This window comes from Grampus griseus, assembly GCF_964374135.1.
Source record: "Grampus griseus genome assembly, chromosome: 16".
Lineage (NCBI taxonomy): Eukaryota > Metazoa > Chordata > Mammalia > Artiodactyla > Delphinidae > Grampus > Grampus griseus.
Window position 1 is genome coordinate 40,944,962 of NC_139010.1, and position 27,297 is coordinate 40,972,258.

The following is a 27,297-nucleotide window of genomic DNA, read 5'->3' on the forward strand; positions in this document are numbered from 1 at the left end:
TTAAATAAATATACACATATTTAAAAATATATATCCAATCAAGTCACTCCCCTACTGAAACCCTTTAATAGTTTCACATCGCCCTTAGAAATAAAGTTCAAAACCCCTAGCATTGCCCAGTATGATCTGATCTTTGCCTACCTCTCTGCAACCTCATCTCGCACTACGCTCCCCTGCTGACAATATGAATCAGCTGCACTTTGAGATCACTTCATTAACTTCTCTTCATCTAGCTAACTCATCACTCTTCAGTCCTCGGAATAAGGTTCTTATCTTCTGGCTGGAAGATTATCTTTGAGCCCACAAACTGGATTAGGTACACCTGACTTCTACCATAACGCTCTGTTCCTTCAAGAATTGGAACACCCATTACCCTTTATTATGTTAACTTCCCTAATTGTCTATCTCTCCTGACAGATTTTAGGGTCTGAAGACAGAGACCAAGTTACTTTTGTTCAACACTGTACACCAGAAACAAGCATAATGCAAGCTAAGAATAATAGCTCTGCACCCAGGGACTCAGAATGTAAATTGAGATAAGCTGTGATTTTCTTTGCAGCTTTCTTTCCATCTAGAGGCTGAAGCGTCACATACACAATTAAACCTCCTTAACGACTAAGGCAATTTCTCAGTCAAACCCGAAGAAAGCAAACAAGTGGAGTATCCTACCGCTTCCCTCCCTGTGAGTGACTACTCATCAGGGTTTGTCACACCACCAATCGCCACGGGAAAAATCCGGCCCCATTCTCCAACTAGTAGCCTTGGTGGCTCAGCAAGGGGACCTCAGAGTTCAGAGCGGTGCACACAAGACCAGAAAAGGGGCGGGGGGGGGGCGGTGCTGGAGTCCCTGGCTCCTCAGAGACCAAGAAGAGGTTTGGGCCGAGGCGAAGGACAAAGAGCTTTATTTCCCCACGTACCAAGCGAGGTGGCGCTGCCTCTGTGCGATCCCGCCCGCCCCGGGACGCAGCCTGACGAGGACGGCGGGACCCTGAACTGCACCGGAGCGTCCTTGGGATCGAGGACGCGCCTCTGCCTGCCGGGGAAGCTCCGGGCGTCCGAGGCGGCCGGCGGAGAAGTTGCAGCGGCGCCCCAGCGGGGTCGCTTGGTGCAGGGCTCACAGCCGGGGCCCGCACTCATGCTGGGACCCGCAGCGCACAGTCCCCGGGCTAGCCCGGGCGGAGAGCCTCATTCACTAACCCTGGGAGGGACGGACTGCGCCTCCTTCTCGGCGCCTCCCGACACCATGCCCTCTCTGCCTCTGCCTGCTTCTGCAGCTGCTGCTCTGCCGGCCTCCCGAGCCAGACCCTATCCAGTCGCCTGCCTTCCCTCTTCCACAGGCACCCCACCTTCCTCAAGATGCGCCGCTTTGATTCTAGCTTCGTTCACTTTCCCACCACCGGAAAGCTGCCGTCAGGCACTTCCGGCTTCCGGGACGTACGCTGTCGCAAAGCGGAAGTGCGAGGTTCAGCGGGCGCCGGCGCCCGGAAGGTCAACTTGTGAAGGAGGTGGTGGTAACGCGGGTCTCCCCAGTATTACAGAGGAAAAACGGCCGAGCACGCGATCTCGGCCTGAGGCGGCGGGGAGAAGTGGACGGGCGGTTTGCTGCGACACCATGGAGGGCGGCGGCGGAAGCGGCAACAAAACCACAGGGGGGTTGGCCGGCTTTTTCGGAGCCGGTGGAGCAGGCTACTCGCACGCGGATTTGGCCGGAGTCCCGCGTAAGTATCGGGCCTAGCTTGCGAACATTTCTGACTGGTTCTTGCGGCCACGCTACACATGCGATGTGCCCTGTTCCCTTTTTTTTTTGCTGGCGGTCACAAGCTTCAGTAGCAGTGGTGGGGTTAGTGTGTCTGCGCGGCCGCTCTTTTAGCACTGAACGGGTGTTTGGAGCCATGGATTCCGAGAAGCTCTCTGTGTTTGACCTGGACCCAGGAGATGTTGCATGTTTTCTTTTATATTCAAGCTTCGTGTCTTAGCGTTCCTCCCACAAATTCCTTGTTTGTTGGGCTGTGTGCTTGGCCCTAAGTGCAGAAGAGCGCCCAGTTTTGCAAGTAAATGCATTCCACGTATCGAGCCCATACATAACTTTTTAGCACAAAGTCACATTCTAAACCACGAAGTAGCCGTCAAGGTAAGACACTCAATACTAAGGCATACAGGAGAGAAAGAAATAACGTCTCGAGACAACTGGAGGAACTTGGAAGAGAACTTTTATAGGCATGAAGAAAGAAGCCGGTAAGAATTTTAGGAAAGGAAATTATTCAAGATCTAGGGTGCCGAAGCACGAATACCCTGCCTGTGCCCTCTCCTAAGTAGTGTGAATATGTATTCCAGATCTTTGGAACTTTCTAACTGTGGTATTCAACTGGATGAACAGAACTTGGAGTTAAAGATAGTGGGAAGTTGGTGAAGGATAAGCGCTTCATAAAACTGATTTCTCTTGAGAATCATTGTACTATTTCTTTAGGTCTCTTTTGCTCAAAAACAAAAACGCCCTTTAAAGTTCCTAGTGTCACCTGTGTCAGAACTGCATCTAGGACTTCCCTGGTCGGCAGTGGTTGAGAATCCGTCTGCCACAACTACTGAAGCCTGCGAGCCCGTGCTCCGCAACAAGAGAAGCCACCGCGATGAGAAGCCCGCATATCGCAACAAAGAGTAGCCCCCCTTTTCACAGCTAGAGAAAGCTTGCGCGCAGCAACGAAGACCCAGAGCGTCCAAAAATAAATAATAGATAAATTTAGTTTAAAAAAAACTGAATCTAGAACATAGTTTGTATGTAATAAGTTATAGGATATAATTGTATGTAGTTTGTATATTAGTCTGAGGACCTTTGAGTTTTGGAGCACAAAGGGCACTGCCTTAATGTGAAGAAGCATTGTTACGTTAATTAAGATTTGAAGGTAAATTAAGAGATCAAGGGGTGAACACCATTCACTGAGTACTTGAGGTGGACTTTTCTGGGTGCAGGACTACAGTATTTAAATTTTAAAAGATGAGTGCTGTTTTCATGGAGCTTACATCCTGTTGAAGTGAGCCAAGTAACGTGAGTAAAAAATATTTCAGTTAGTGATAAGTGTGTAAAGGCAATAAAAGGATCCTGAGATGGTGATGGGAGCCGAAGCCATTTTAGAATGGTCCAGGGGAAGCAACTCAGGGGTGTTGCCCTTTGAGCTGTGACCCGAAGACAGTACAAATGCCTGGGGGGAGGCAGGTGTTTGAGGATCAGCTGTTAGGTCATTGTATCTACAGAGCTATTGGTTTGGAGTTGGTTTGGTGGAAGATAATGAGATTAGAGGGGCAAGGAATGGCAGCTAAGGTAGTGTTGTGTAAGCCTTTTGTAAGGAGTTTGGATTTGGTTACAGGTGTAAATGGAAGCCATTAAGGCTGATTTCCCTTTCTTAAAAGAAAATGACTTTAATTGCCATTTAGAAAGTGAATTGGAGGGACTAGAGCAAGTAAGGAGTCCGGTTAGGTAGGAGATAGTTACTACAGTCTACGTGAGATTTAGTGGTTGGCCTAGGGTGGTAGCAATAAAGATGGTAAGTAACACAATTCAGGATAGATATTGGATATAGAATTTATAGGACTTTGAATTGATGAAGACCAGAGTCCTGGGTAGTGGATAGGTTTGTGAACAATCAGCTGAGATACAAAAGGATCCAAAGATTAAATTTAAAATGTGAGAAAGTTGATTTTCCTTGATAGATTTTTCTATCTTCAAAGGTAGTAGAATTCAAGTCTGGCCCTATGAGAGTGCCCATTTCTTTTGCCCTGACCCCTTCCTTCTGGTGATGACCTAAGAATTCTCTACCCTGTAAATCAAATCTGTCAACAACTGTCAACACTAAGATCTGAAGGAATTGCCTTAGAATATTTATACACAACACATAACCTAAACGATGTTTTTCTCATAAAATTGATTGGTCTCTGGTCAGTTTTATTTTGCATTCTGTATAGTTGTCAAGCATTTTTGTAGTAAAGTAGAAAGAAATTAGCTTTTTATTGATCTGGGCTATGCTTCCTGCTACTTTGATTATTTGATCCACGTCACTGCCAATATCTTGTTGATATGCGATCCTGAGACACCAGTGCAAGATTGAGGGCCCCAGGAAGAGGCAACCCCTAAACTGCCAGACAGGAAGGATAAGACCAAGAAAGTGGTAGAGAAATACACATTCATTGAGCCTGTGCATCAAAATTGCAAAACACACAAAACAAGAGCAAAATTAATGCTAAATGAAATAACTTTTTAAAATTTTATTGCAATATAATGCTTTGTTTTCTCTCTAGTAACTGGTATGAACCCTCTGTCTCCTTATTTAAATGTGGATCCACGGTATCTCGTGCAGGTAAGATTAAGACTAGTCCTTTTATGATTTTACTAATTTGGTCCTTTATCTTACCATTTAAAAAAATAACCCCAAGTACCTCTGTTGACTTGATCTGTGATATGTGCATCTGGAGGCACCAAGTCTCTGGTCTTCATTCACCCTTTTTTCCCTCACAGACTCTGGGGATTTAGCTTGCATTTCTTCCTGATACTAGTGTTCTTTTTTTTTTTTTGCAATTTTTAATTTTTATTTATTTATTATTTATTTATGGCTGTGTTGGGTCTTCGTTTTTGTGCGAGGGCTTTCTCTAGTTGTGGCAAGTGGGGGCCACTCTTCATCGCGGTGCGCGGGCCTCTCACTATCGTGGCCTCTTCTTGTTGCGGAGCACAGGCTCCAGACGCGCAGGCTCAGTAATTGTGGCTCACGGGCCCAGTTGCTCCGCGGCACGTGGGATATTTCCAGACCAGGGCTCGAACCTGTGTCCCCTGCATTGGCAGGCAGATTCTCAACCACTGCGCCACCAGGGAAGCCCCCTGATACTAGTTGATTAAATGATTTTGGGGTTTGGTGGGTTTTTTCCATTTTTTAAAGTTGTGATAAAATACACTAACAAAATATACTATCTTTAACTGCACAGTTCAGTGGTATTTAATGCATTCCTAATATTGTAGCATCACCACCTACCAGCTCCATGCTTTTCATCTTGTAAAACTGAAACTCTACACCCATTAAGCAATAACTCCTTTCTCCACCCTCCCCCCAGCTCCTGGCAACCCTTCTGCTTTCTGTCTGATTTTTGAATACTCTTAAGTACCTCAAATAACTGGAGTCATACAGTATTTATTTTTCTGTGACTGGTTTAGTTCATTTAGCATAATGTCATCAAGGCTCGTCTGTATTGTAGTGTGTGTCAGAATGTCCTTTTTAAAGCTGGATAATATTCCATTGAATAATATTCCATTTTGCTTATCCATTCATCTGTCCAATGGACACTTGGATTGCTTCCATGTTTTAGCTATCGTGAATAGTGCTGCTATGAACTTTGGTGTATAAATATCTCTTCTAGACTCTCATTTCAATTCTTTTGATTATATATCCAAAAGTAGAATTGCTGGATCATATGGTAATTGTATTTTTAATTTTTTGAGGAACTGCCATACTGTTTTCCATGGCAGCTGTACTATTTTACATTCCCACCAACAGTGCACAAGGGTTCCAGTTTCTTCACATTCTCGCCAACACTTGTTATTATCTGGGGTTTTTTGGTAATAGCTATTCTAATGAGTGTGAAGTGGCAACTCATTATAGTTTTGATTCGCATTTCCCTAATGATTAGCCATGTTGAGCAACTTTTCATGTGCTTCTTGGCCATTTGTGTATTTTCTTTGGAAAAATGTCTATTCAAGTCCTTTGTCCAGTTTTGAATCAGTTCATTTGGTTTTTTGTTGTTGAATTTTAGGAGTTCTCTATAGATTCTAATTATTAACCCCTTATCAGATACATGATTTGCAGTTATTTTCTCCCATTCTGTGGGTTGCCTTTTTACTCTGTTGATGTTGTCTTTTGGTGCACAGAAGTTTTAAGTTTTCATGAAGGCCAGTATTTGTATTTTTTCTTTTGTTGCCTTTGCCTTTGGTGTCATATCCAAGAAATCATTGCCAAATCCATTGTCGCAAAGCTTTTCCCCTGTGTTTTCTTCTAAGAGTTTTATAGTTTTACGTCTTACGTTTACGTCTTTGATCCATTTTGAGTTAATTTTTGTATATGGTGTTAGGTAAAGGTCCAGCTTCACTCTTTTTCATGTGTATATCCAGTTTTCACAGTACTGTTTGCTGAAAAGACTGTCTTTTCCCCTTGGAATGGTCTTGGCATTCTTGCCAGAAATCGTTTGACCATATGTACAAGGGTTTATTTCTGGGCGCTCTCTTCCATTTCATTGGTCTACATGCCAGTACCACACTGTTTTGATTATTGTAGCTTTGGTAAGTTTTGAAATTCGCAAGTGTGAGTCCTCCAGAATTGTTCTTTTTCAAGATTGTTTTGGCTATTTGGGGTTTGTTGAAATTCCATATGAATTTTGAGATGGGTTCTTCTATTTCTGCAAAAATGTCAATTCCTATTTTGATAGGAATTGTATTGAATCTGTAGATTGTTTTGGGTAATACTGACATCATAACAGTATTAAGTCTCTGATCTATGAATATGGGAAATGTTTTCATTTCTTTATGTCTTTTTAAGTTACTTCCAGCAAGTTTTGTAGTTTTCTTGTAAAAGACTTTTACCTCCCTGGTTAAATTAATTCCTAAGTATTTTATTCTTTTTGATTCTATTGTAAGTGGAATTGTTTTCATCATTTCCTTTTCAGATTGTTCGTTGTTAGTTTGTAGACGTGCATCTGATTTTTTGCATTGACTTTGTATCCTGCTACTCTGCTGAATTCACTTATTAGTTGTAACAGGGTTTTTTTGGTGCAGTCTTTAGGATTTTCTACATATAAGATTATCTGTGAAAAAAGAAAATTTTACTTCTTTCTAGTTTGGATGCCTTTTATTTCTTGCCTAATTGCTCCAACTAGAACGTCTAATACTGTGTTGAATAGAAGTGGCAAAAAAAACGGGCATCCTTTGCCTTGTTCCTGATCTTAGAGGAAAAGCTTTCAGTCTTTCATCTTTGGGTATGGTAATTGCTTTGGATTTTTCATATATGGCTTTTATTATGTTGAGGTAGTTTCCTTCTGTTCCTAGTTTGTTGAGTGTTTTTTATCAGTGAAAGTATGTTGGATTTTGTCATACTATTTCTGCATCAATTGAGGTGATCATGTGGGGTTTTTTCCTTTCATTCTGTTAATATGATCTGTTACATTGATCAGTTTTCATTTGTTGGAACATCCTGCATCCCAGGAATAAATCCCACTTGGTCATGATGTATGACCCTTTTAATATGCTGTGGGATTTGGTTTCCTAGAATTTTGTTGAAGATTTTGCATCAGTGATCATAAGGGGTATTGGTCTGTAGTTTTCTTTTCTTGTAGTGTCTTTGCCTGGCTTCAGTATGATAATGCTGGCCTCATACAAAGAGTTATGAAGTGTTCCAAGTATTCCCTGCACTTCAGTTTTTTGGAAAAGTTTGAGAAGAATTGGTGTTAGTCCTTTTTTTTTTTTTTTGGCTGCGCTGCTACACAGCTTTTGGGATCTCAGTTCCCTGACTAGGGATTGAACCGGGCTATGGCAGTGAATGCCCAGAATTCTAAGCACTGGGCCACCAGGGAACCCCCAGATTGGTGTTAGTTCTTTCAGGCTCAGTGGCCATGGCTCATGGGCCCAGCCACTCCGCGGCATGTGGGATCTTCCCGGACCGGGGCACGAACCCGTGACCCCTGCATCAGCAGGCAGACTCTCAACCACTGCGCCACCAGGGAAGCCCGGTGTTAGTTCTTTAAATGTTTGGTAAAATTTACCAGTGAAGCCATCAGATCCAGGGCTTTTGGTCTTTTGGGCTTTTTCTTTGTTGTGAGTTTTTTTATAAGTGATTCCGTCTCCTTACTGTATGGGTCTCTTCTGATTTTCTGTTTCTTGGTGAGTTTTGTGTTTCTAGGAATTTGTACATTTCATCAAGGGCATCCAGTTTGTTGGCATACAGTTGTTAATAACATTTTCTTATAATCCTTTTTAATTCTGTAGAATCAGTAGTGATGTCCTCACTTTCATTTCTGATTCTAGTAATTTATTTCATTTATCCCTGCTCGAATCTTTAATATGTCCTTTCTTCTGCTAGCTTTGGGTTTAGTTTCTTCTTTTTCTAGTTCCTTAAGTTGTAAAGTTAGATTTTTGATTTGAGATCTTTCTTATTTTTTAATGTGGGCATTTATAGCTATAAATGTCCCCCTTAGCACCACTTTCACTGAGTTTCACAAGTTTTGGTATGTTGTGTTTCTTTTTTGCTCATCTCTTAAGTATTTTCTAATTTCCCTTGTGATTACTTCCTTGATCCATGGATTGTTTAAGGAGGTGTTTTTTTTAATTTCCACGAATTTGTGAATTTTCCAGTTTTACTTCTGTTATTGATTTCTAACTCATCCCATTGTGGTTGGAAAAGGTGCTTCGTATGGTGTCTTAAAATCTATTGAGACTTAACTTGTGGTTAACATATGGTCTATCCTAAAAAATGACTTATGTGCACTTGAGAAAAATGTGTACATTGTTGGGTACAGTGTTTTGCATATGTCTGTTAGATCTAGTTGACTTAATGTGTTAACTCCTCTATTTCCTTATTTTCTGTCTGGTTATAACAGTTACTATTCATTATTGAGAGTGGAATTTTGAAATCACCAACTGTTACTGTAGAACTTTCTATTCTTTCCTTTAATTCCATCACTTTTGCCTAATATATTTTGATGGTCTGTTATTAGTTAAGTAAATGTTTATAATTGTTATATTTTCTTGCTATGTTGATACTTTTATTGATATAATGTCCTTCTTTGTCTCTTGTAACCTTTTTTGCTGTAAAGTCTATATTTTCTGATGTTAGTATAGCCACCCTGCTCTTTTTTGGTTATTATTTGTGTGGAATATCTTTTTCCATACTTTCACTTTCAGTCTTGTGTCTTTGGCTGTAAAGTGAATCTGTTGTAGACAGCATATAAATGGATCATGTTTTTTAGTCCATTGTGCTAATATCTGTCTTTCGGCCTAGAGAGTTGAATCCATTTATATTTAAAGTGTTTACTGATAAGGAGAGATTTCTGGCATTTTGCTATTCATTTTCTATAAGCTTTTAGCTTTTTTGTCCCTCCCTTCCTGCATTAATATCTTCTTTTGTGTTTATTTGATTTTTTTGTAGGAAATTGTTTAAATTCCTTTCTTATAACCTTTTTTTTAAAATGTATTCTAAAGTTATAACACTAATTTGAATTTATACCAGTTTAATAACTTCAGTAACATACAAAAATGCTGCTCCTTTACCAGCTGTCCCTGCCCCTCTCAATTGTTGATGTCACAAAATTATATCTTTATACATCATGTGGTCAAAAACATAATCTAATAATTCTTCTAAATGCTTTAAACTTTATGTAGAAAACAAACGTGGAGTCAAAAGCGTAAGTTACAGTAATACTTTTATAATTGTCCATGTATTTGCCTTTATTGATATCTTTATCCCTTTATAAGACTTTGAGTTACTGTCTATTGTCCTTTCATTTTACTTTGTAGGAGTCCCTTGATCATATCTTGCATGGCAGGTCTAGTGGTCATGAACTCTCTCAGCTTTTGTTTATCTGGGAATTTCTTAATACCTCCTTCACTTTGAAGAACAGTTTTCCTGAATATGGGGTTCTTGGTGGACAGTTTTTTCTTCTAGCACTTTAAATATATCAGCGCACTGTCTAGTGGCCTCCAAAGTTTCTCTTGAGAAATCGGCTGTTAATCTTATTGAGGATCCTTGTATGTGATAAGTTGCTTCTCTTGCTGCTTTCAAGATTCTCTCTTTGTCTTTAGCTTTCGAAAGTTTGATTTTAACATGTTTCAGTATGGGTGTCTTTGAATGTATCTTACTTGGTGTTTATTGAGCTTCTTGAATGTTCATATGCATCTCTTTTATCAAAATTGGGAAGTTTTCAGCCATTGTTTCTTCAAACATTCTCTTTCTCTCCTTCTGTAACTCATGGTCTGTATGTTAGTCTGCTTTGTGGTATCCCACAGATCCCTTAGGCTCTGTTCACTTCTGTTCAATCATTTTTTCTCCATTTCCTAAGACTGAATAATTTCTATTCTGTATTCAAGTTCAGTGATTCTTTCTTCTGCCCGTTCGAATCTGCCTTTGAATCCCTTTAGTGAATTTTCCAGCTATTGTTCTTTCAGCTTCAGAATTTCTTTTTGGTTTCTTTCTACGTTTTCTATTTCTTTGTTTCCATTTTGTTCATACATTGTTTTGACTTTCTCCACATTTCCTTTAGTTCTTTGAGCATCTTTATGACACTTTAAAGTCTTTGCCTAGTAGACCTATTATCAGGTGTTTTTTAGGGACATTTCTGTTGATTTATTTTTTTTCCTTTGAATGGACCATGCTTTCCTATTTCTTTGTATGCCTTGTGATTTTTTGTTATTGAAAACTGGACGTTTGACTCTAATAATGTGGTTAACTCTGGAAATCAGATTCTCCCCCCTTCCCCAAGGTTTGCTTTTATTTGGTTATTGGTTTTTATTATTATTACTATTATTACAGTCTCCCTATGTGCCAAGGACCAGCCTGAAATGTAAACTTAAGCTCTTCTCAGTTCTTTTCTGAGCGTAAACTTTTTCCTGGGTGTGTGTTGTCACTTTCTAATTTTTCCTTTTTATGCAATTGCTTTTGAATGTTCTAGTCTTTAATGTCTAGTTCACGAACGGGGAAGCAGCAAGGAGACCAGCTCCCAGCTCTTCTTTAAAGCCCCTGGAATAAGTGGGGGTGGTGAGGGTACAACAACAATGGCTGCCTGCTTCTTTGTACACACTTCTGTGATCAGAAGGAGCAGTGATCAGAGCACAAATTAAAGATTTATATCTAAAAGCAACAAGTAGGGCTTCCCTGGTGGTGCAGTGGTTGAGAATCCACCTGCCAATACAGGGGGTATGGGTTCAAGCCCTGGTCCAGGAAGATCCTACCTGCCGCAGTGCAACCAAGCCCGTGCGCCACTGCTGCTGAGCTTGCACTCCAGTGCCTGCGAGCCACAACTCTGAAGCCCATGCACCTAGAGCCTGTGCTCCACAACAAGAGAAGCCACCGTAGTGAGAAGCCCACGCACTGCAGCGAAGAGTAGACCCCACTCACAACAACTAGAGAAAGCCTGCGCGCAGCAACGCAGCAACGAAGACCCAATGCAGCCAATAAATAAATAAAATTTTTAAAAAATACATAAATAAAAGCAACAAGTAATTAACTTTAAAAGCACCCCAATAAAAAATATTGGAGTGAGTAGTTACAAAGTTATAAGAGGTCATTAATACTAAGTTAAGTGTAAATGAAAGTGTAAAGTGGGAATCTTTTTACTGAAATCTTGAACCAAATCTACATTTGGGGAAAAAAATACCACCTGAGTTTATTTAATTAGATCAGATTATTATTATTCAAAAGGCTATGAAAATAAGAGTGGTCTCATGAATACAAACATTTGAAATTAGGGGGTTATACATTTTAAGGTTTATATTAGCCTCGGGTTTTGGTTGGTTGTTTTTGTGGGTTTTGTTTTTTCAGTTTGGAGAAGTTGCTGATTCAACACAGATAAAGTTGCAAATAGTAGGTTTTTTTTAAAGCTCAGTTTACAACATCAGGCTTCGAAGAGTAGTTGTTGGATATCTCAGGAATGCAAGGTTGACTCACTAGCTGAAGAATGAGTCGGTGATGACATGCACTTGTATCAATACTTACTGTTAATCATGACCATCTTTTTTTATATTTTCTATGTGTAGTTAGTGATCCATTTCTGGATTGAAGGATAATTATTTACCTCATCATATTAAATATACCATTCCTAAAAACCTCAAACAGGAAGCACAATTTAAAACTAAGTCATTAATTGAAAAGTCAGGAAACACCCAGAATTTACAGATCTATGTATAATAAATATAGTTAGACACTGAAGTTTTTAGAGTTTGCTTCTCATTGCCCAACAGACCATTTCTGTGTGATGAGAGTACGTGGGCTTGTTTATTGTACAGTTTTTGGTAAGAACGTGTGCACAAGCCAGAAGTCAAAAATCAGTACAGAGGTACAGTTTTCCTAATCAGGAATGCATTTACCAAAGGTCAGTATTTGCCAAAGGGATGTTTACTTGTTAGTGTTTTTTTTTTTTTTTTTTTGGTTAGTGTTTTTTGCTAAGGGTGTGTGCTATCCTTCAGGGGCTCATTTTAACCATTTTTGTATGGAAAGCTTGGCAAATGTATTTGTTCATCATAAAAAAGTGGATTGTACTGCGAAATCAATCCTATTGTGCTCTTACAGTAGCACTTCTCAACCTAGGATTCTTGGCTGACCTTCAGGGGGTTCATACCAAATTTTGTGTATGCATTTACTAGAAGGTGGATCTAGTAAGCTTTCTAAGATTATCAAAGGAATATATCCCCTTTAAACAACTAGTTAAGGAGGTGATTTTTGCCCTTGCGTAAGTGATCCAAACTGTTGTACTTTTATAGTTTCTGCTCATTTTTTATGATCATTGGTCTTACATATAGTAAAATGGTTCTGGATAAATAGTAGCTACAGAGTGAAAGTTATTTTCTCCTTCCAGACTGGTATTCTGTTATCTCTCATAGCATTCAGTTTACCTTTCTCTAGAGATGGCCTTCCTAAACTTTCAAATTTATCATGAAGGCAAATTTCCTATAATCTATCAAACTTACATTAAGATGTAAAGTTCTGGGCAAGAATCTCTCCTAAGAACTAATGAGTATAACTATATATGTTGTATATTTCATTTAATTTTGATTTACATGTTCCTTTTGTTGCAGAAAGTTTTACTTTTGTTTGACTAAGTATAGTTGAGTTTTAGTTAATATACGGATTTACATTATGTGAAAAACTCCTTTGAAAAATTAAACACTTTGCCAAGTACTGTGTCTTAAGGGGAGCTCAACTTGGTTTTCATTGTTATCCCTGTAGGATACAGATGAGTTTATTTTACCAACTGGAGCTAATAAAACCCGGGGCAGATTTGAACTGGCCTTCTTTACCATTGGAGGATGTTGTATGACAGGTTGGTATTTATATATGTTTTTTTAAGTATCCTCAATCCAAGTAGTCAGAGGTGCTTAAAAGCAAAGGCAATTAAAATATCACCTTCAGGGTTGTTTTTTTGAAAATCATTATTTACAGTTTTCTTATTGTTAAATAAAAATGAAAAAGAATGAGAAATATAGTTGTTCTTTAATATATAGCTGATTATTTGAATGAATTGTTACTATGATTTGCCAGGGGCTGCGTTTGGGGCAATGAATGGTCTACGGCTAGGACTGAAGGAAACCCAGAACATGGCCTGGTCCAAACCAAGAAATGTACAGTAAGTCTCATGTAATGACATAGTGATGTTTGAATATTAATCTCTACTTTGTTGGCTTGATGAGCACAACCTTGAGGTTACGGTTGTTTAGAGTATTGGTATACTTTTTGGTCATTTTTTTTTTTTTTCCGGTGTTTTGTTTTGTTTTTCCCTTACTCAAAATAAAAGGAATTTAGGAATTAAGTCCTGGGTCTAAGCTTTTAGAAGGAGTGATTTTTGAGTCAGTGTCCCTCCGTCAGCTGGTGCTATCCTAACCTAACTTCTCAGCTACACCTGTTCCATTTTGCAGGCCTATATAACATGCTTTTCAAATTGTTGAATTACTAGTACATTATTTGGATAGTTCAGGGATGTGCATAAGCGTAGGACATGATAAGTGAAGAAATAAGCACATAAGAGTAATTGCTAACTCTGCCGACATTTGACTTGAGCTTCTCATTGACTTCACTCTCCTTTTCTTAAGTGCAAAGGTGCAGAAAATTTAAATGAAATCCCTAGAACTTAGAGGTGGTTCCAAAAGGAGTAAGACAGTGTTCTCTTAGGAAACTGAAGTTTGCAAAGAAGGGAAAGTGCAATTAAGGTCAGAAAGTGTATATAACATGTATCTTCACCCTGATTAAGGAATAAACATGAGAAGTTCCTGTTACTGTTCCCTAAATAATATATTGTTTCGTTTTGCATGTTTTTATGCTTCATATGAGTGGAATCACACAGTATGTGTTCTTCAGTGGCTTGTGGTTTTTATTTTAGGACCCTTTAAGCTCCATTTTCCTTATATGTTTCTTAGCCAGCAGATGGCAGCAGTGTGTTAGAATTGGACCTTGGGAAACCTGAAGGCCTGTCAAGTTTTTCATATTCCTACTACTGTATGGATCACTGCCCTTGCTTTACAAGCTCAGATCCTTGAATATATTTGTATTTATATTCTTAATATTCGTTCTTTACTCCAATTTTTTTTTACTTTTTGTATTATGGATAATTTTGAATCTATACAAAAGTAGACAAAGTAGTACAGTGAACATCTATGAACTATAACCCAAGCTCAACAACCATCAACCAGCACCAGGACCAGTTATGTCCCACCTCCTTCTTCCCTTCCATATTATTTTGAAACAAATCCCCAGCATCATATTACTGAACACCAATTTGAAAGTGGAAGGTCTCTTAGAAAAGATAACCTTTGTTTCTTAAAACCATCATAGTTACTAATTTTGGGGGAGAGTCAAATTGGTTTGCATTTCTGAAGTCAGATTTTTAAAATCTTACATACCATTTTTTAGTATAATCATTCTGATCTTTCAAATAGAGAGACAACATTTTAAAAATGGAAAGGTAATTGGGTTTCAGGCCAGACAAATCTATGTAGTTTCAAAGCCCAGTTTCATTGCTTACTGTTTTGGGATCTTGGGTAAGTTTCCTTACTTTCTGCCTTTAATCTATTGAGAGATGGTTAAAGTGGGAAGTAGGTAAGGGCCCAGTTAAGTGGTGTTGCCCGATCACATTCCAAAGGACTTTGGCAATTTGCAGTGCCACCAGCAATACAGTAATGAAAATTAATAGTTTTAGATGCTTGTTATAAATGAAAAACAATTAAGTGCTAAACTTAATATATTAGTAAATATGTACCATAATTAGATTAATTAAATGTGTAACATAATATTTGTAATCATTACTAATTTTTTAAATAATCCTTTAAAAGTAATACAGATTTTTGTTATTACTGAGCATTAATTTAAATGAGTGCTTTAATTAAATGAGTTCTTTTACTGTTTGTTGTTGTAATTCTATAATCTCCAGCAGTAGTCAGCTGTCAGGACAGAACCATTCCTGTGACAGTGTTACACTGCTGGGAGAGCAGTGTTCTGTCTTCTTCCTCCAGTTGCCTCCGTCACTGTTCTGGTGACGTCTGGCACTGGATGAGGGCAGTGCTGTGCTTCCTTGAGAGTGTGCTAAGCATTCACTTTGGCTGCTTAGTTCTAGTCTGGGAGCAGACACAGAGTGCACTTTCTTCATGTATTCTAGTTAGATGACTTTTTCCTTTTAGTATTTGTCTTTAAGTTTGCTTTATATTCCATGATATTCCACACTTTGATTCTACTTAACATTCTGAGTATACATACTACCCCACACACATAAGAAACTTAATTATAAGCTAGTTTGTCTGTTATGTCATTTTTTTTTCACATAGATCAGTTTCTGTAAACTTTATAAAATACATTCCCGGATATCATTCAAACCTTTTATATATTTAATAGTTTTACACATTTAATAATCAGAATTTACTTGTTGCCCAGAAATGTTGGAGTTTTTAATCTAATCTTCATTTATATTTACATATAAATATAAATATTTATATAAAGTAAAAGCTATCCTAATTGAATTCTGAGGAGGTGTTAAGTTTTAAAATTAAGAAAACTTTGTATATTGCGTTTATACATTTAAAATTGCTATTATTATGGTTTTTCTAAATACTAAAGGAATACTGGTTCTAAATACAGATTCTTTCTCTTTCTGCCCTGGTAGGATCTTGAATATGGTGACCAGGCAAGGGGCACTTTGGGCTAATACTCTAGGTTCTCTGGGTAAGTAGATATCTCACTTTTTAATAAATTATTATTACTGCAAAGAAAGAATGTACATGTATTATGAACAATTTGATCAACTAAAATCCTGGTCCTGGGATGTTAAAAATTATGTTTAAATCCACTCTGGTGAGTAGTATAGATACTACTTAGGAGAAGACCATAAACTGTATAACAAAAGAATCCCAGCTGCTAATACCATTGTGAAATACATTCATTTCTAAATGCTTTAAGCATTGCATACTCTCCTGTCTCAGCAAGACACCAAATAAAATCATGTTTTAACTAAATGAAATTAAAATAATTTAGGTTCAAGGCAAATGGTTTTGTTTGTTAGGAGAGGTTCAAGTTCCTGTAGTAAGATATGGTAGATTAATCCAGCTGTCCTGGTAAGTTTTCCTAATAGAGCATTCATCATTCTCTTTACCTAATTAGATTTCCCAGACTTAATTGCCAGAATTGTAATAGGGCCTTTGTAGACATTGAAAACATTTGCAGTTCTAAGGAAGGGATAATTTAGTAGTACTTAGGACCAAATGCTTTCATACTGTAATGTTTATGAATGATTGACTCTTTTGATTACTCATGACTTATAATAAGCCTACTTATGGCACTTATGCCCTAATCCAAAGTTTACTTTATTTGAAAGTCTGAAAATCTTTTACTTGTGGCAGATTAAGTAAGAGAAGATGTAGGCATCTTGTTAAAAAAATAGGAAAAGCCTCTGTGTAACAGAGTGAGATCCTAGCCTTGTCATAGGCTTTGGAAGCAGTACATTTTCACACTGTAATAGTAAATGTCTGCTTCCATATGCTGCCCATGACCCCAGTGCCCTTCCCAAGCACAGTCACCCTCCTTTGTACCTGTGTGCCCAGAGTAATCAGTCGTGCTGGTCTCCCTAGGACTTTCTCAGTTGTAGCACTTCCTGTTCCAGGAAACCCTCAATTCTGGGCAGACTGGGGTGGCCAGTCACCCTGTATGTTTCCCTTGTAATGTGACCGGTCACAATGTTCTGCTCAAGTTTAGTTTCAGTTAAATAAATTGAAACGGGAAGAAGAGCCCTTATAGAAGTATAAAAATATCACAGCAGAGGAGTTGTAAGGCTGAGTTTGGTATAATTTTGAGGGGTCAAATGTGGCTATAATTTTGAGAAAGGGTAAGGAGAAGGGTTAATGCATTCATGGCTAATCAGTCTTTACAGGCATAAGAGAATGGTAGTTTGGGGGAAGATCTTGTTAAAACTAAATAGTGCTAGTGTTAGGGTTTTTACATGTGCAGGAACCAGATCTCATGTTTCTGGATGTTATATTTTTCTTAGAATAGAAATGCATGTGTTTTGTTTTTGTTTCTAAACCCAAAGTACAGCTGTTATGAATCAAATGGAAGTGAAAATTAAAGATATTCTTCCTGGGACTCCCCAGTAGTACTTTCCATAAATAGCTAATAAATTTCTTCTGAATCTCTCCAAACATTTTCTTTGCATATCCAGAGTCATACACACATGTGCCTGCTTTACATATTAGTGAATAGAGCTCTTCCTGCGTTTTAAGTGAGTACATAGTATTCCATTATGTAGAAAGTCTCTTTCTGGATCAGTCCCCTCTTGAAGGTCATTTTATTTGTTGCTAGGCCTTTTTTATTACAAATAGTGTTCCAGTGATCATTGTTTATATGTCTGTGAATACTTATAATATGTCTGTAGAATACATTTATCTAAATATAATTGTCACACTGACTTTCAGTTTACTTTTTTATTACTGATCAGTTCCATTTCCCCTATAGCTTTGCTCTATAGTGCATTTGGTGTCATCATTGAAAAAACACGAGGTGCAGAAGATGACCTCAACACAGTAGCAGCTGGAACCATGACAGGCATGTTGTATAAATGTACAGGTAGGTACTATTAAATAGTGAAGCTGTCTCTTAATACAGTTGAAGTATGCTTTTTATCCATACTGTAGTTTCAAAGGAAACACTATACTTTTTTTTTTGTAGTATAATGTTCTCTGCCATCTTGTGGTTTGGGATTTTGGTTTTTATTTTTTGTAAAATACACATAACATAAAATTGACCATCCGAACCATTTAAGTGTACAGTTCAGTAATGTTAAGTATGTTTACATTGTTGTGCAGCTAATCTCCAGAACTTTTCTTGATCTTGCAAAACTGAGACCCTGTACCCGTTAAACAACAACTCTGCATTTCCCCCTTCTACAGCCCCTGGCAACCACCATTCTACTTTCTATCTCTCTGAATTTGACTACTTTAGGTACCTCACGTAAGTGGAATCATGTAGTATTTTTCTTTTTGTGACTGGCTTATTTCATTTAGCATAATGTCCTCAAGGTTTATCCATGTTGTAGCATATGTTAGAATTTCCTTCCTTTTTAAGGCTGAATAATACCCCATTGTACGTATGTCCCACGTTTTGTTTATTCATTCATCTGTCAATGGATACTTGTGTTTCTTCCACTTTGGCTACTGTGCATAATGCTGTTATGAACATGGGTGGACAAAATACCATTCAGTTTTGGGGGAAAAAAAAAAATCAAAACCCTGAGAGTTGAGTCAAAATTAACTGGATGAAGATCAAATATCAAATTCTCCTCTAAGATGGAAAAGAAATTAACATTCACTGAGTTATGATTACACTCTCAGCAATAATCAGTTAATATAACTTGTTTCATTTAAAACTTTGTGAAGTGATAATCATCACACCCCAATTTTATAGATGAGCACGGACGGTATTAAGATGATCTTTCTTAAAAGATCATATAACTAGCGACAGCCCCAGATTTTTCTCACATTTCTGTTTTAAATTGCCTAAACTACATATGTTCTATACTCAAGCCTCTGAAAACTACTTTTATTTGTTTGATTGCTTTATTCTGCTTTTAGACACTTGATTAACTGAGTAATTTCGTTTTTATGTAATTCCTCTATCACAAATATCAAGTAGCATTTTGGCCTCATTTTTACTGGAAAGAAATGAGAGAAGTCTCAACAGAATTGTAAAATCCAAAATTTCCTGATATAACTGAGAGTAAGAGGCTTTTTTAATTTTGAAAATGGATCACATTGGGAATTTTCTTCTTAAGAGCTCGCAATACTTTCTGCATGTGCTTACGCACATCAACAGAGCTCCCAGGTAGAGTAAGACAGTAAATACCTTTTATGTCCATGGAAGTGTTACCTTGGCATAGAAGAACCTTGTTAAAAACCTAAAAATACTTCCACATTGAAAATCTTTGGGATCAGACAAAGGAATTGAAAACCCTATTGGCACCACAAGGGTGGCACTCAGCCATCAAGAGTTTAGTTGGCCCAAACTATGTTTATTAAAAATCAAATTAAAATTTAAAAAACAGGAGATTTCACACAAAAGTCTGGAAATTTTAGCTTCTTTTGAACAAATGGAAGACACTAAGCTCACGTTATGTGTGGTGGCAGATGGCTGGAGCTGAGGTTGGGGAGCAGCTACCCCAGTGGATGGCACTGAAGCTCCAGCTCAGTTCCCACCAGTCCCCGTTTTCTTGCTCAAGGTAAGCCATTACGGCATTTCTTGTGTTGAGGGCAGTCCTGAGGATAAAAATGTACTGAATTACCATCTCATTTAAGACATATTACATGTATTTTAAAGATAAAAAGGGAAAGGCTGAATACTTGGTGTTATCCAGAAAAGGAGAGCCTAGCTTTCTGTGTCCAGAACTTCCTTGCGGGAGTAGCATTTATAACACCACCTGGGACACCTCCAACATCAAATATGGAAGAGTAGGCTCTTGGCTCAGAAGAAAAAGGGCAAAAAGGAATATTCATTAATTCTATGTCAGGTGACAAGTACATTTCAGTTTCCACCGCAATTGGGGAACGTAGAAGAGGTAAATAGTCTGCTGACCCAGAATTCCAACATTGGTTTGTAGTTCCTGGCTGAACAATTTAACTCAGCGCATCAAAATTGCTCTAAAAGAGGCAAATCAGTGTCTTATTGATTTCTGGTTTACACTCTACTTAAGACAGAGCACAGAATTATGAGTTTTGTGTGGCAGGAATATTTGTAAAACTTCTAGATTCAAGGATTTGGAAAAGAGTTTAGGCACTCTTTAGTGTAGAATCAGCATAAACCATTGAGGAAAGAAGTTTACATTTAGAGAATGGTTAATTCCTGTTGACCTAAAATCTTTCCAATCCCCAGTTTACTCTTCTAGAATAGGAATTTTTTTCTTTTTTTTTTAAAGGAAGGGGTTTAGAATGAAAGCAATATGATTCAATTTAGGTATGGAAGCTACTTTTGTAGAAAGAAAAACCATGAGGGAAAATACATGAGAAGGTGGGTAGTTGTCACACCAAAAAGAGGCTAAAGGAATAATTCTGATGGTGTGGTTTTACTTCAGATCTAATGCTGTATTTAATGAACTCTGTAAATATTTTTCAGAGGATGTGAAATGTCATTATTAGTTTCCTATGCCATGTGAAAATCTAACGACCAGTATTTTACCAGAATGAGAACAGCTGTAGTTTTGCTATTATGTGTAAGTTTAGGAATGTTGAAGAGACCTGATCACTTATCTTCAGGAAACAAGACCTCAGAAACCAAAAAATATGGGTGCCCCTTTCCCCCTCGCAGAAAATTCCTTACCTGTTAATCCTGTGCCTTCCATGAGAAAGTCACCTTATAAAAGCAAGCTAAGTAAAAGTAAGAAGATAAACAAATACAGTTCTTCAAATTAAGCAATTATCAGGGTTATTGTTAAAATGTACTACTTCTCAATGAATGCCAGGCCTTCAAAATTAAACTTCATATACCACAAACAGCCTCTTGATGACTTCTTTGTTTCTATTACTGGCATCAACATTCTTCCAAAGAGCTAACTGCCATAATGTATAAAACATGTCAACAAATCACTTAAACCAACAACCCAGTAAAAAGTGGAGTAAGGATATGACAAAGCCCTTCAGGAGGAAAGGCAAATGACCAATGAACAATTGAAGTTTGCTCACAAGCAACCAGGGAAAAGCAAAATAAAACATTAAGGTAATATTTTTCACAACCTGGCTTTTAAAAAGTGATGGTAGACGATGCTTATTGGCAAAGGTAAGCAAGTACTTTGAAGAGCAATTTGGCGTTAGTTATTACTATTTTAAATATGTAGATCCTTTGCTTAAGTCATCTAATTTTCAGCAATTTATCCCACAGCACACAAAGGCATACATGGAAAACTGTATGTACCAAGGTGTTTTAAGACACCCTTCAAGGAAAAGGTGATATCTGACCAAAGATGGATAGATGAGGGAGCGTGAGGTGGATGTCTGGAGGGAGCAGTTTAGGTAACAGCAAGAACAAAAGCCCTGAAGTGGGAGTTAAAAGGCAATGGGAGGGCTTCCCTGGTAGCGCAGTGGTTGAAAGTCCGTCTGCCGATGCAGGGGACACGGGTTCGTGCCCCGGTCTGGGAAAATCCCACATGCCGCGGAGCGGCTGGGCCCGTGAACCATGGCCGCTGAGCCTACGCGTCCGGAGCCTGTGCTCCGCGACGGCAGAGGCCACAACAGTAAGAGGCCCACTTACAGCAAAAAAAAAAAGGCAATGGGAGAGTAGTAGAATCTGGAGTGATAAAAGTGGGAAGGGACCAAATCATATAGATGATAGAACTTCATAGGCCAGTGTAAAGACTTGGCTTACCTGGACTTTAATTCTTACCATCTAAGTACTAGAGCATTTCCATTTACTTACAAGCCTTAAATTGTTTATTGTAACTTCCAGAGAGTTAAACTTTCACCCTTCTCCTGAGTACAGAGTTTACACCAGGAGATGTTAAGTCAGGGTTTCTAAATCCTCTAAAATTTCCACAAGGTTCTCAAAGGGGTCTGGGACACTCCCTACCACCTGCAGAAAAACAGCCACCGAAAGACTAGTCCTAAAAGGACACTGTAACGTGGGGGCTCAAAAACAGCTGGGATATTTTAGTGAGTTTTGTCCTGCATGGAAGCGCTGGCATTGCAAGGAAGGACTGGATGGGGCAGTGGTACGGGAGCCCAGGAAAGCCCAGAAGTGCAGTTCAAAGTCCCACCTATTGCTTCCACTCTGTTACAAAACGAAGAAAGAAAAAACAAGAAGCAGGAAGCAGGCCTAATCACCTTTGATTTCTGCCTTTCTTACTCTGTTCCCTCATTCCATCAGTTACGAAGTTTACCACACCCATCACCTGAGTTGAGGCCCTTATCACAAGCCCTGAACTTCTCTAACAGTATTTTCCGTTGACCATTTTGACATTAGACTTCTACCTCCAGTCTCTTACCTACTTACTATTTCTAGCTTAATCTTCCTCAAGGAAGGTTCTAATTCTAATACTCCCTACCCAGGAGCCTGTGATGATGACACACTTCCTATCTTAATTCAAACTTCTCACCCTAGCCTTCCATGTTCTATTCTTAATCTATCTTCCCAGCCTTTTCTCCCACAGCTTTCTCATGCATGTCGTATGATCAAACAGATAAATTTGAAATCCAGTCCATCCTTAAGACCCAGCTCAATTGTTAGTACCCCTTTCAAGAAATTTCCCTGATAATCTCCTTTCTCTATGCTGGAGGCAATTTGGTATGCTGAAGAAAACTGGGCTTTGGAGTCAGACTGAGTTTGACTAGCACTGGATCCCTAAATAAATGTGTAAATAGGAGAGTAACTTGTCTGAATTTGAGTTTGTCTATAAAACAAGGGTGACTGTTGCCTTCAGAGAGTTGTAAATGAGATAACAATAAACCTTTCTGCCATAAGCATATTTTGTACAATTCTTACGAGACTTGACACAGTTTTCCTAGTAGGAAGTCAATAGACAATATCTAGGATTGAAATATCAAGAAATAGCAAGATAAAGATGTTCTTTAGAAACATGCAGGTAAAAAGTGAAGAATTAAAGTAGTTGCTTTTGGGAACTGGGAATTAGGGTAAGAACGATGAGGACCCCAGACTGTTGTGCATCACTAAAATCTTTTGGTACTATTTTGACTTCTAAAATTATCTATATGGACTACTTTGATAAAAATAAAAATTAAAGTGTGCAAAGATATATCAACATAATAAAAATTAAATTAGGCATTAGATTGGGAAGGGGAGGAGGGAATTGTTGTTTAATGGGCACAGAGTTTTTGTTTTGTAAGATGAAAAAAGTTCTCTGGAGATGGATGATGGTAGCCCAACGCCAATGTACTTAATGCTACTGAGCTGCACACTTAATAATGGTAAATTTTATGTGTATTTTATCACAGTTTTAAAGAATAGTTTTAACAAAAAAATTTAAGTAGTACAAACATTTGTTGAATGGAATTTGTAGCCATCTCTGTGTATGTAAGGCTGTTTGTCTAAAGCAAGGGCCACAGACTCCTGCTGGCCAGATACCTGTCTCTTCACTGAATGTATTTTACATTTTTAAACAGTAAACATTTTTAATGGTTATATAAGTACCTACGTAGCCTTTGCATTCTCAAAGCCTAAAATATTTACTTTCTGGTCGTTTCAAGAAAAATGTGCTGACCCTTGTGCTAAAATAATTTTCAGTTCAGTGTGTCAGCTCTGCCAGTGATCAGCTCTATACCCCATAAACCAGGCGTTTAAATATTCTGGGCCTCATTTTCCCAGGTTTAGAAGAGGTGATATTTGCCCTTTCTGGAAGAGTTGTATAAGTATCCAAAAGACAGAAGATAAAACTGTGACACACAAGTCTCATGTTTGTTCTGCTTTATAGAGATTAACCATTGGCCTCATTTGGTTACTCTGTGTTCAAAGCAAGTTTATTTGCTAATCGACTTCCTGTGTTTAGTTGGGCAAAAGTTGTTTTATTACAGAAAGCCTAAAGCCAAGGCTGTCAAACTTTTAACAGATCAACCAGCTGGAAAACCCTGAAATTAATGGAAAGAATTAAAACTAAAACATGTAATAAAAGGCTACCCTTGAGTCAGGGTTACTGTGATTATTAGTAAATCAAGCACTTACGTATGTTTGGTGTCTTCTTACTAGAAACAACTTTTTTCTAGTCTTCAGAGAAGTAACATAATTGATTTGAACTAAGTTTGTTTTATTTTGGTCAGAAAGTAGAAGGCTTTCTAGGGGATAAGTTTTTCTTAAAGGATACAGTGTGCCACTTATGTCTCCAAAATCTTAAATCCTTATAGTTCCCAATTTCATTATTACCCCTAGTACCTATATCCAGGGAGGCTTGCTATCTGATAGATGAGTAGTGTGAAGATCCTTCTAAAATGGCCAAGTAGAAACCATGTTCCTAGGACACTCAAAGCAAAAGGCCAACTGAAAGTAAGAGCTTGCAGCCAATTCCAAACCAGTGGGCAGACTTCAGAGTCCTGTGGACTTGTAATCGGCCAAAGGTCCAGGGGAGTTAGTCTGAAGTTGAATGTATGGTCCCAGGAAATGGTGTCTGCGAAATTATTGTGCTTTCAATTACCTCCCCTATATCATTTTTCTAATTTTTCAACCACACTGAATACAGTTGCAAATTCAACTGTCATGTGTAGTCTGTGTGGCAAGATACAAAGAGATGATGTAGACTTCTAGGAGATATCTCCCATTTACTTTAATTTTTTTATGTTTCTGATCCTCCTTCCCACATATTTGACAGCTGTTTACAGATGATGCCTGCAGTTTCTATTTGGGTCTGTTTAAGAGAGATAATTAGGGCACTTCATAGTTGAAGCTTAAACAGGTCAGCTATCTTAAGTCTTCAGGCTAGAGAGCCTCCTAGAGGGAGTGGCCCTTTATCATCTGAAGCCATCTGGCAAGACTTTCATTGCAGAAAGGGTTGGTCTGAAGCATTCTAACTCAGCAGTGTCATGAATTGCACGGAATTTACTGGCTTGTAGCTAAAGGGCCTATAATAAGGTATAACCACTGGACCTTTGCCTTCCTAACATGTGACTTGGAACAAATACTCCATAGGTACAATATAGGCTACACCTGAAGTCTGTGATTCCTACTTATTTGTGAAACTGTAAGAGAACATCAAATATTTCTTAAAAGCTTCTTTGGGTACCCCCATTCCTCTTATTAGACTTGGGGACTATTTTCAGATAACTGACTGAAACATTTTTGTTTCTGCATTTCAAATGAAATATCTATTCCTAATCTTTTTCCACATGAAAAATTCTTTTGTTGTTAAGCAGAAACAGTTCAAAGTCTAATCCTTGAATGTTTTTCAACTAGTATGATGATGTTAAGTGCCTCATTGCTCCTTAGTTGAGATTTTCTGACACATCAGGGTAGGAATAAGCAACAGGGGAGTTGGTGCTTCATCAGCATCTAACTCAAAGCTTGATTATAGCCATCACCCACCATTCTGTCTTGAGTCTTCAAAGTTAATATTTAGAGGACCTGTGCAGAGTCCAAAGGCTGTTAATACTTTTTCAAAGAGGGTGTCACTGTTTACATACAGCCTTAAATCAGTTGACAGTGTCAGTTAAGTTCTTATTATTAATTTGGTTGCACCAGGTCTTCATTGCAGCAGGCAGGCTCCTTAGTTACGGCCAGCGGGCTGCTCCTTAGTTATGGCTCACCGGCTTCTTAGTTGCAGTATGCATGTGGGATCTAGTACCTTGACCAGGGATCGAACCCGGGCCCCCTGTATTGGGAGCTTGGAGTCTTAACCACTGTGCTACCAGGGAAGTCCCAAGTTCTAAATTATATGACTAGCAGGGAATTAATTACTGATCTGGCTGTGACTTCAATGATAAGCATAAGATCTTGTCCAGAAGTGTTCTAGGATCAAGTCAGATTGAGAAAAGTCAAGAAATTATGCTGATGATCTTAGATACAAATTGTGAAATTAAAAGTGGAAAAAAACGTTGTGAATATGAAGGTATAGCTTATGTATTAAACAACTGATTTAGGGAATCTCTCTCTCCTGAACTTCAGTCTTGGTTTCTTTTATTACTTTTACAGCTTATTCTCCTGTTTGGGATGGAATCTGCATAAACATGAACAGTGTGTCTCAGCTTTAGGAAACTCTTAGTTAACCCTGTGATGCTAGGACAGTATGCAATACAAGGCTGTTACTTTCTTGTTTTTCCTCTGCAGGTGGTCTTCGAGGGGTGGCACGAGGCGGCCTGGCAGGACTAACCCTTACGGGCCTCTACGCGCTATATAACAACTGGGAGCACATGAGAGGCTCCTTGCTCCAACAGTCTCTCTGAAGATTACTAGCTGGTGAACGGAGGACACTTTAGTAGTCATCCAGATCAATTTATGTCAGTCTGGAGTCATTTACTCTTTTACCTGCAACTAGTTTGAAAAAGGAGATTTCCAGTTTGCTGTGATGAAGATCATGGATGGTTGACCAGGACTGGCACTCCTTCCAGCCATTAATGAGTTGAAGCCAAAAAAACCCTTTGGTGGCTGAGTAATGTGGCTCTCTTCTCCTTTAAAGAAGATCTTGCACCTGTTTTTTCTCCTACCCCCTGAACTGGAAAACCACTTACTCCCAGAATTCAGGTCATGCTTGTCAATGCTGTATCACCACATTTATTCATTTAATAATCCAAGACTGTAATACTGCCCTGTATTCCCAATAAAGGGTAAAAACAGAACCAAAGTCATAACTCCAACATAAAACATAGTGGGTGTCTCCGAAGTTACTCTTGGCATTTGTTTATGCCCCACTAGGCTAAAACATGTTTTCATGTTTGTGTTGAAATGAAGGGCTACTGGCAGCATTAGCAACTAGGTTAAAATTTTTCTCCAATAGAGTTGACACTACCCAACCTCAAGATATTTCAGATTAACCATTATACCATTAGTGTACTGTGCTAGAACAATCTGTGCAACAATCGTGATTCTGTACGCGTTAACTCATCTTACTGGGGATAATTCGAAAAAGAGATGATATAGACACAAGCTGTAAGTTTTTAGGAAGCCTTGGGAAAGCAAGCTAAAGAAAATAAGGACAAGTTATTTAATTTCTGAGTTAGTCTTCTCATCTTTGAAATGAAGTTAAATAAGATTGCACTGCACGATATACATAAGAAATACTAAACAACTGGTGGCTATTGTGATTGATTAGAGAAAGTAAAGTAGGGCCTTTCTGAATGCATCTAGTTAGAAGGAATTTGGCAGAAAAGCACTGAACTTCAGCTGAAGTCCTCTAGTTTAAAAAAAAAGAAAAAGCAGTGTAATATCTTACCTGCAACAGCAGATTAAAAATTAAAAGTAGATATGAAGAGTGTGCAAGAAAGACAATGGAAGTTAGTAATAACCTATTTGCTAATTCAAGAATCATAAAATACACTGATAAATTTAAGTGAATATAAAAACACTGTTTTTATGTTCAAGTGTTTCTCAACTGTACTCCTAACCAAAGGAT

General features: G+C 38.4%; 2 protein-coding genes across 3 annotated transcripts in view; one reads left to right on the forward strand and one right to left on the reverse strand.

The window, feature by feature from the left end:
- The window catches only part of PARG (poly(ADP-ribose) glycohydrolase), a 113,173-nt gene extending 111,782 nt beyond the window's left edge, over nt 1-1,391 (reverse strand). Inside the window, exon 1 of one of the 2 annotated variants that reach the window (XM_082674048.1) lies at nt 918-1,391. In XM_082674048.1, the coding sequence (XP_082530174.1) occupies nt 918-1,137 (220 nt within the window). In that variant the 5' untranslated portion in view covers nt 1,138-1,391. The remainder of the gene's footprint in view (nt 1-917) is intronic. The other variant, XM_082674049.1, reaches the window with a different exon arrangement.
- A 90-nt stretch (nt 1,392-1,481) lies between these two features.
- Nucleotides 1,482-27,231, forward strand: LOC309834830 (mitochondrial import inner membrane translocase subunit Tim23). Its single transcript, XM_082673960.1, has 7 exons — nt 1,482-1,718; nt 4,291-4,349; nt 12,963-13,056; nt 13,275-13,359; nt 15,883-15,941; nt 17,724-17,834; nt 26,016-27,231. Exons 1-7 carry the CDS (start codon nt 1,613-1,615, stop codon nt 26,129-26,131), a joined length of 630 nt encoding a protein of 209 aa, XP_082530086.1. The 5' UTR covers nt 1,482-1,612; the 3' UTR covers nt 26,132-27,231.
- Nucleotides 27,232-27,297: the final 66 nt, after the last annotated feature.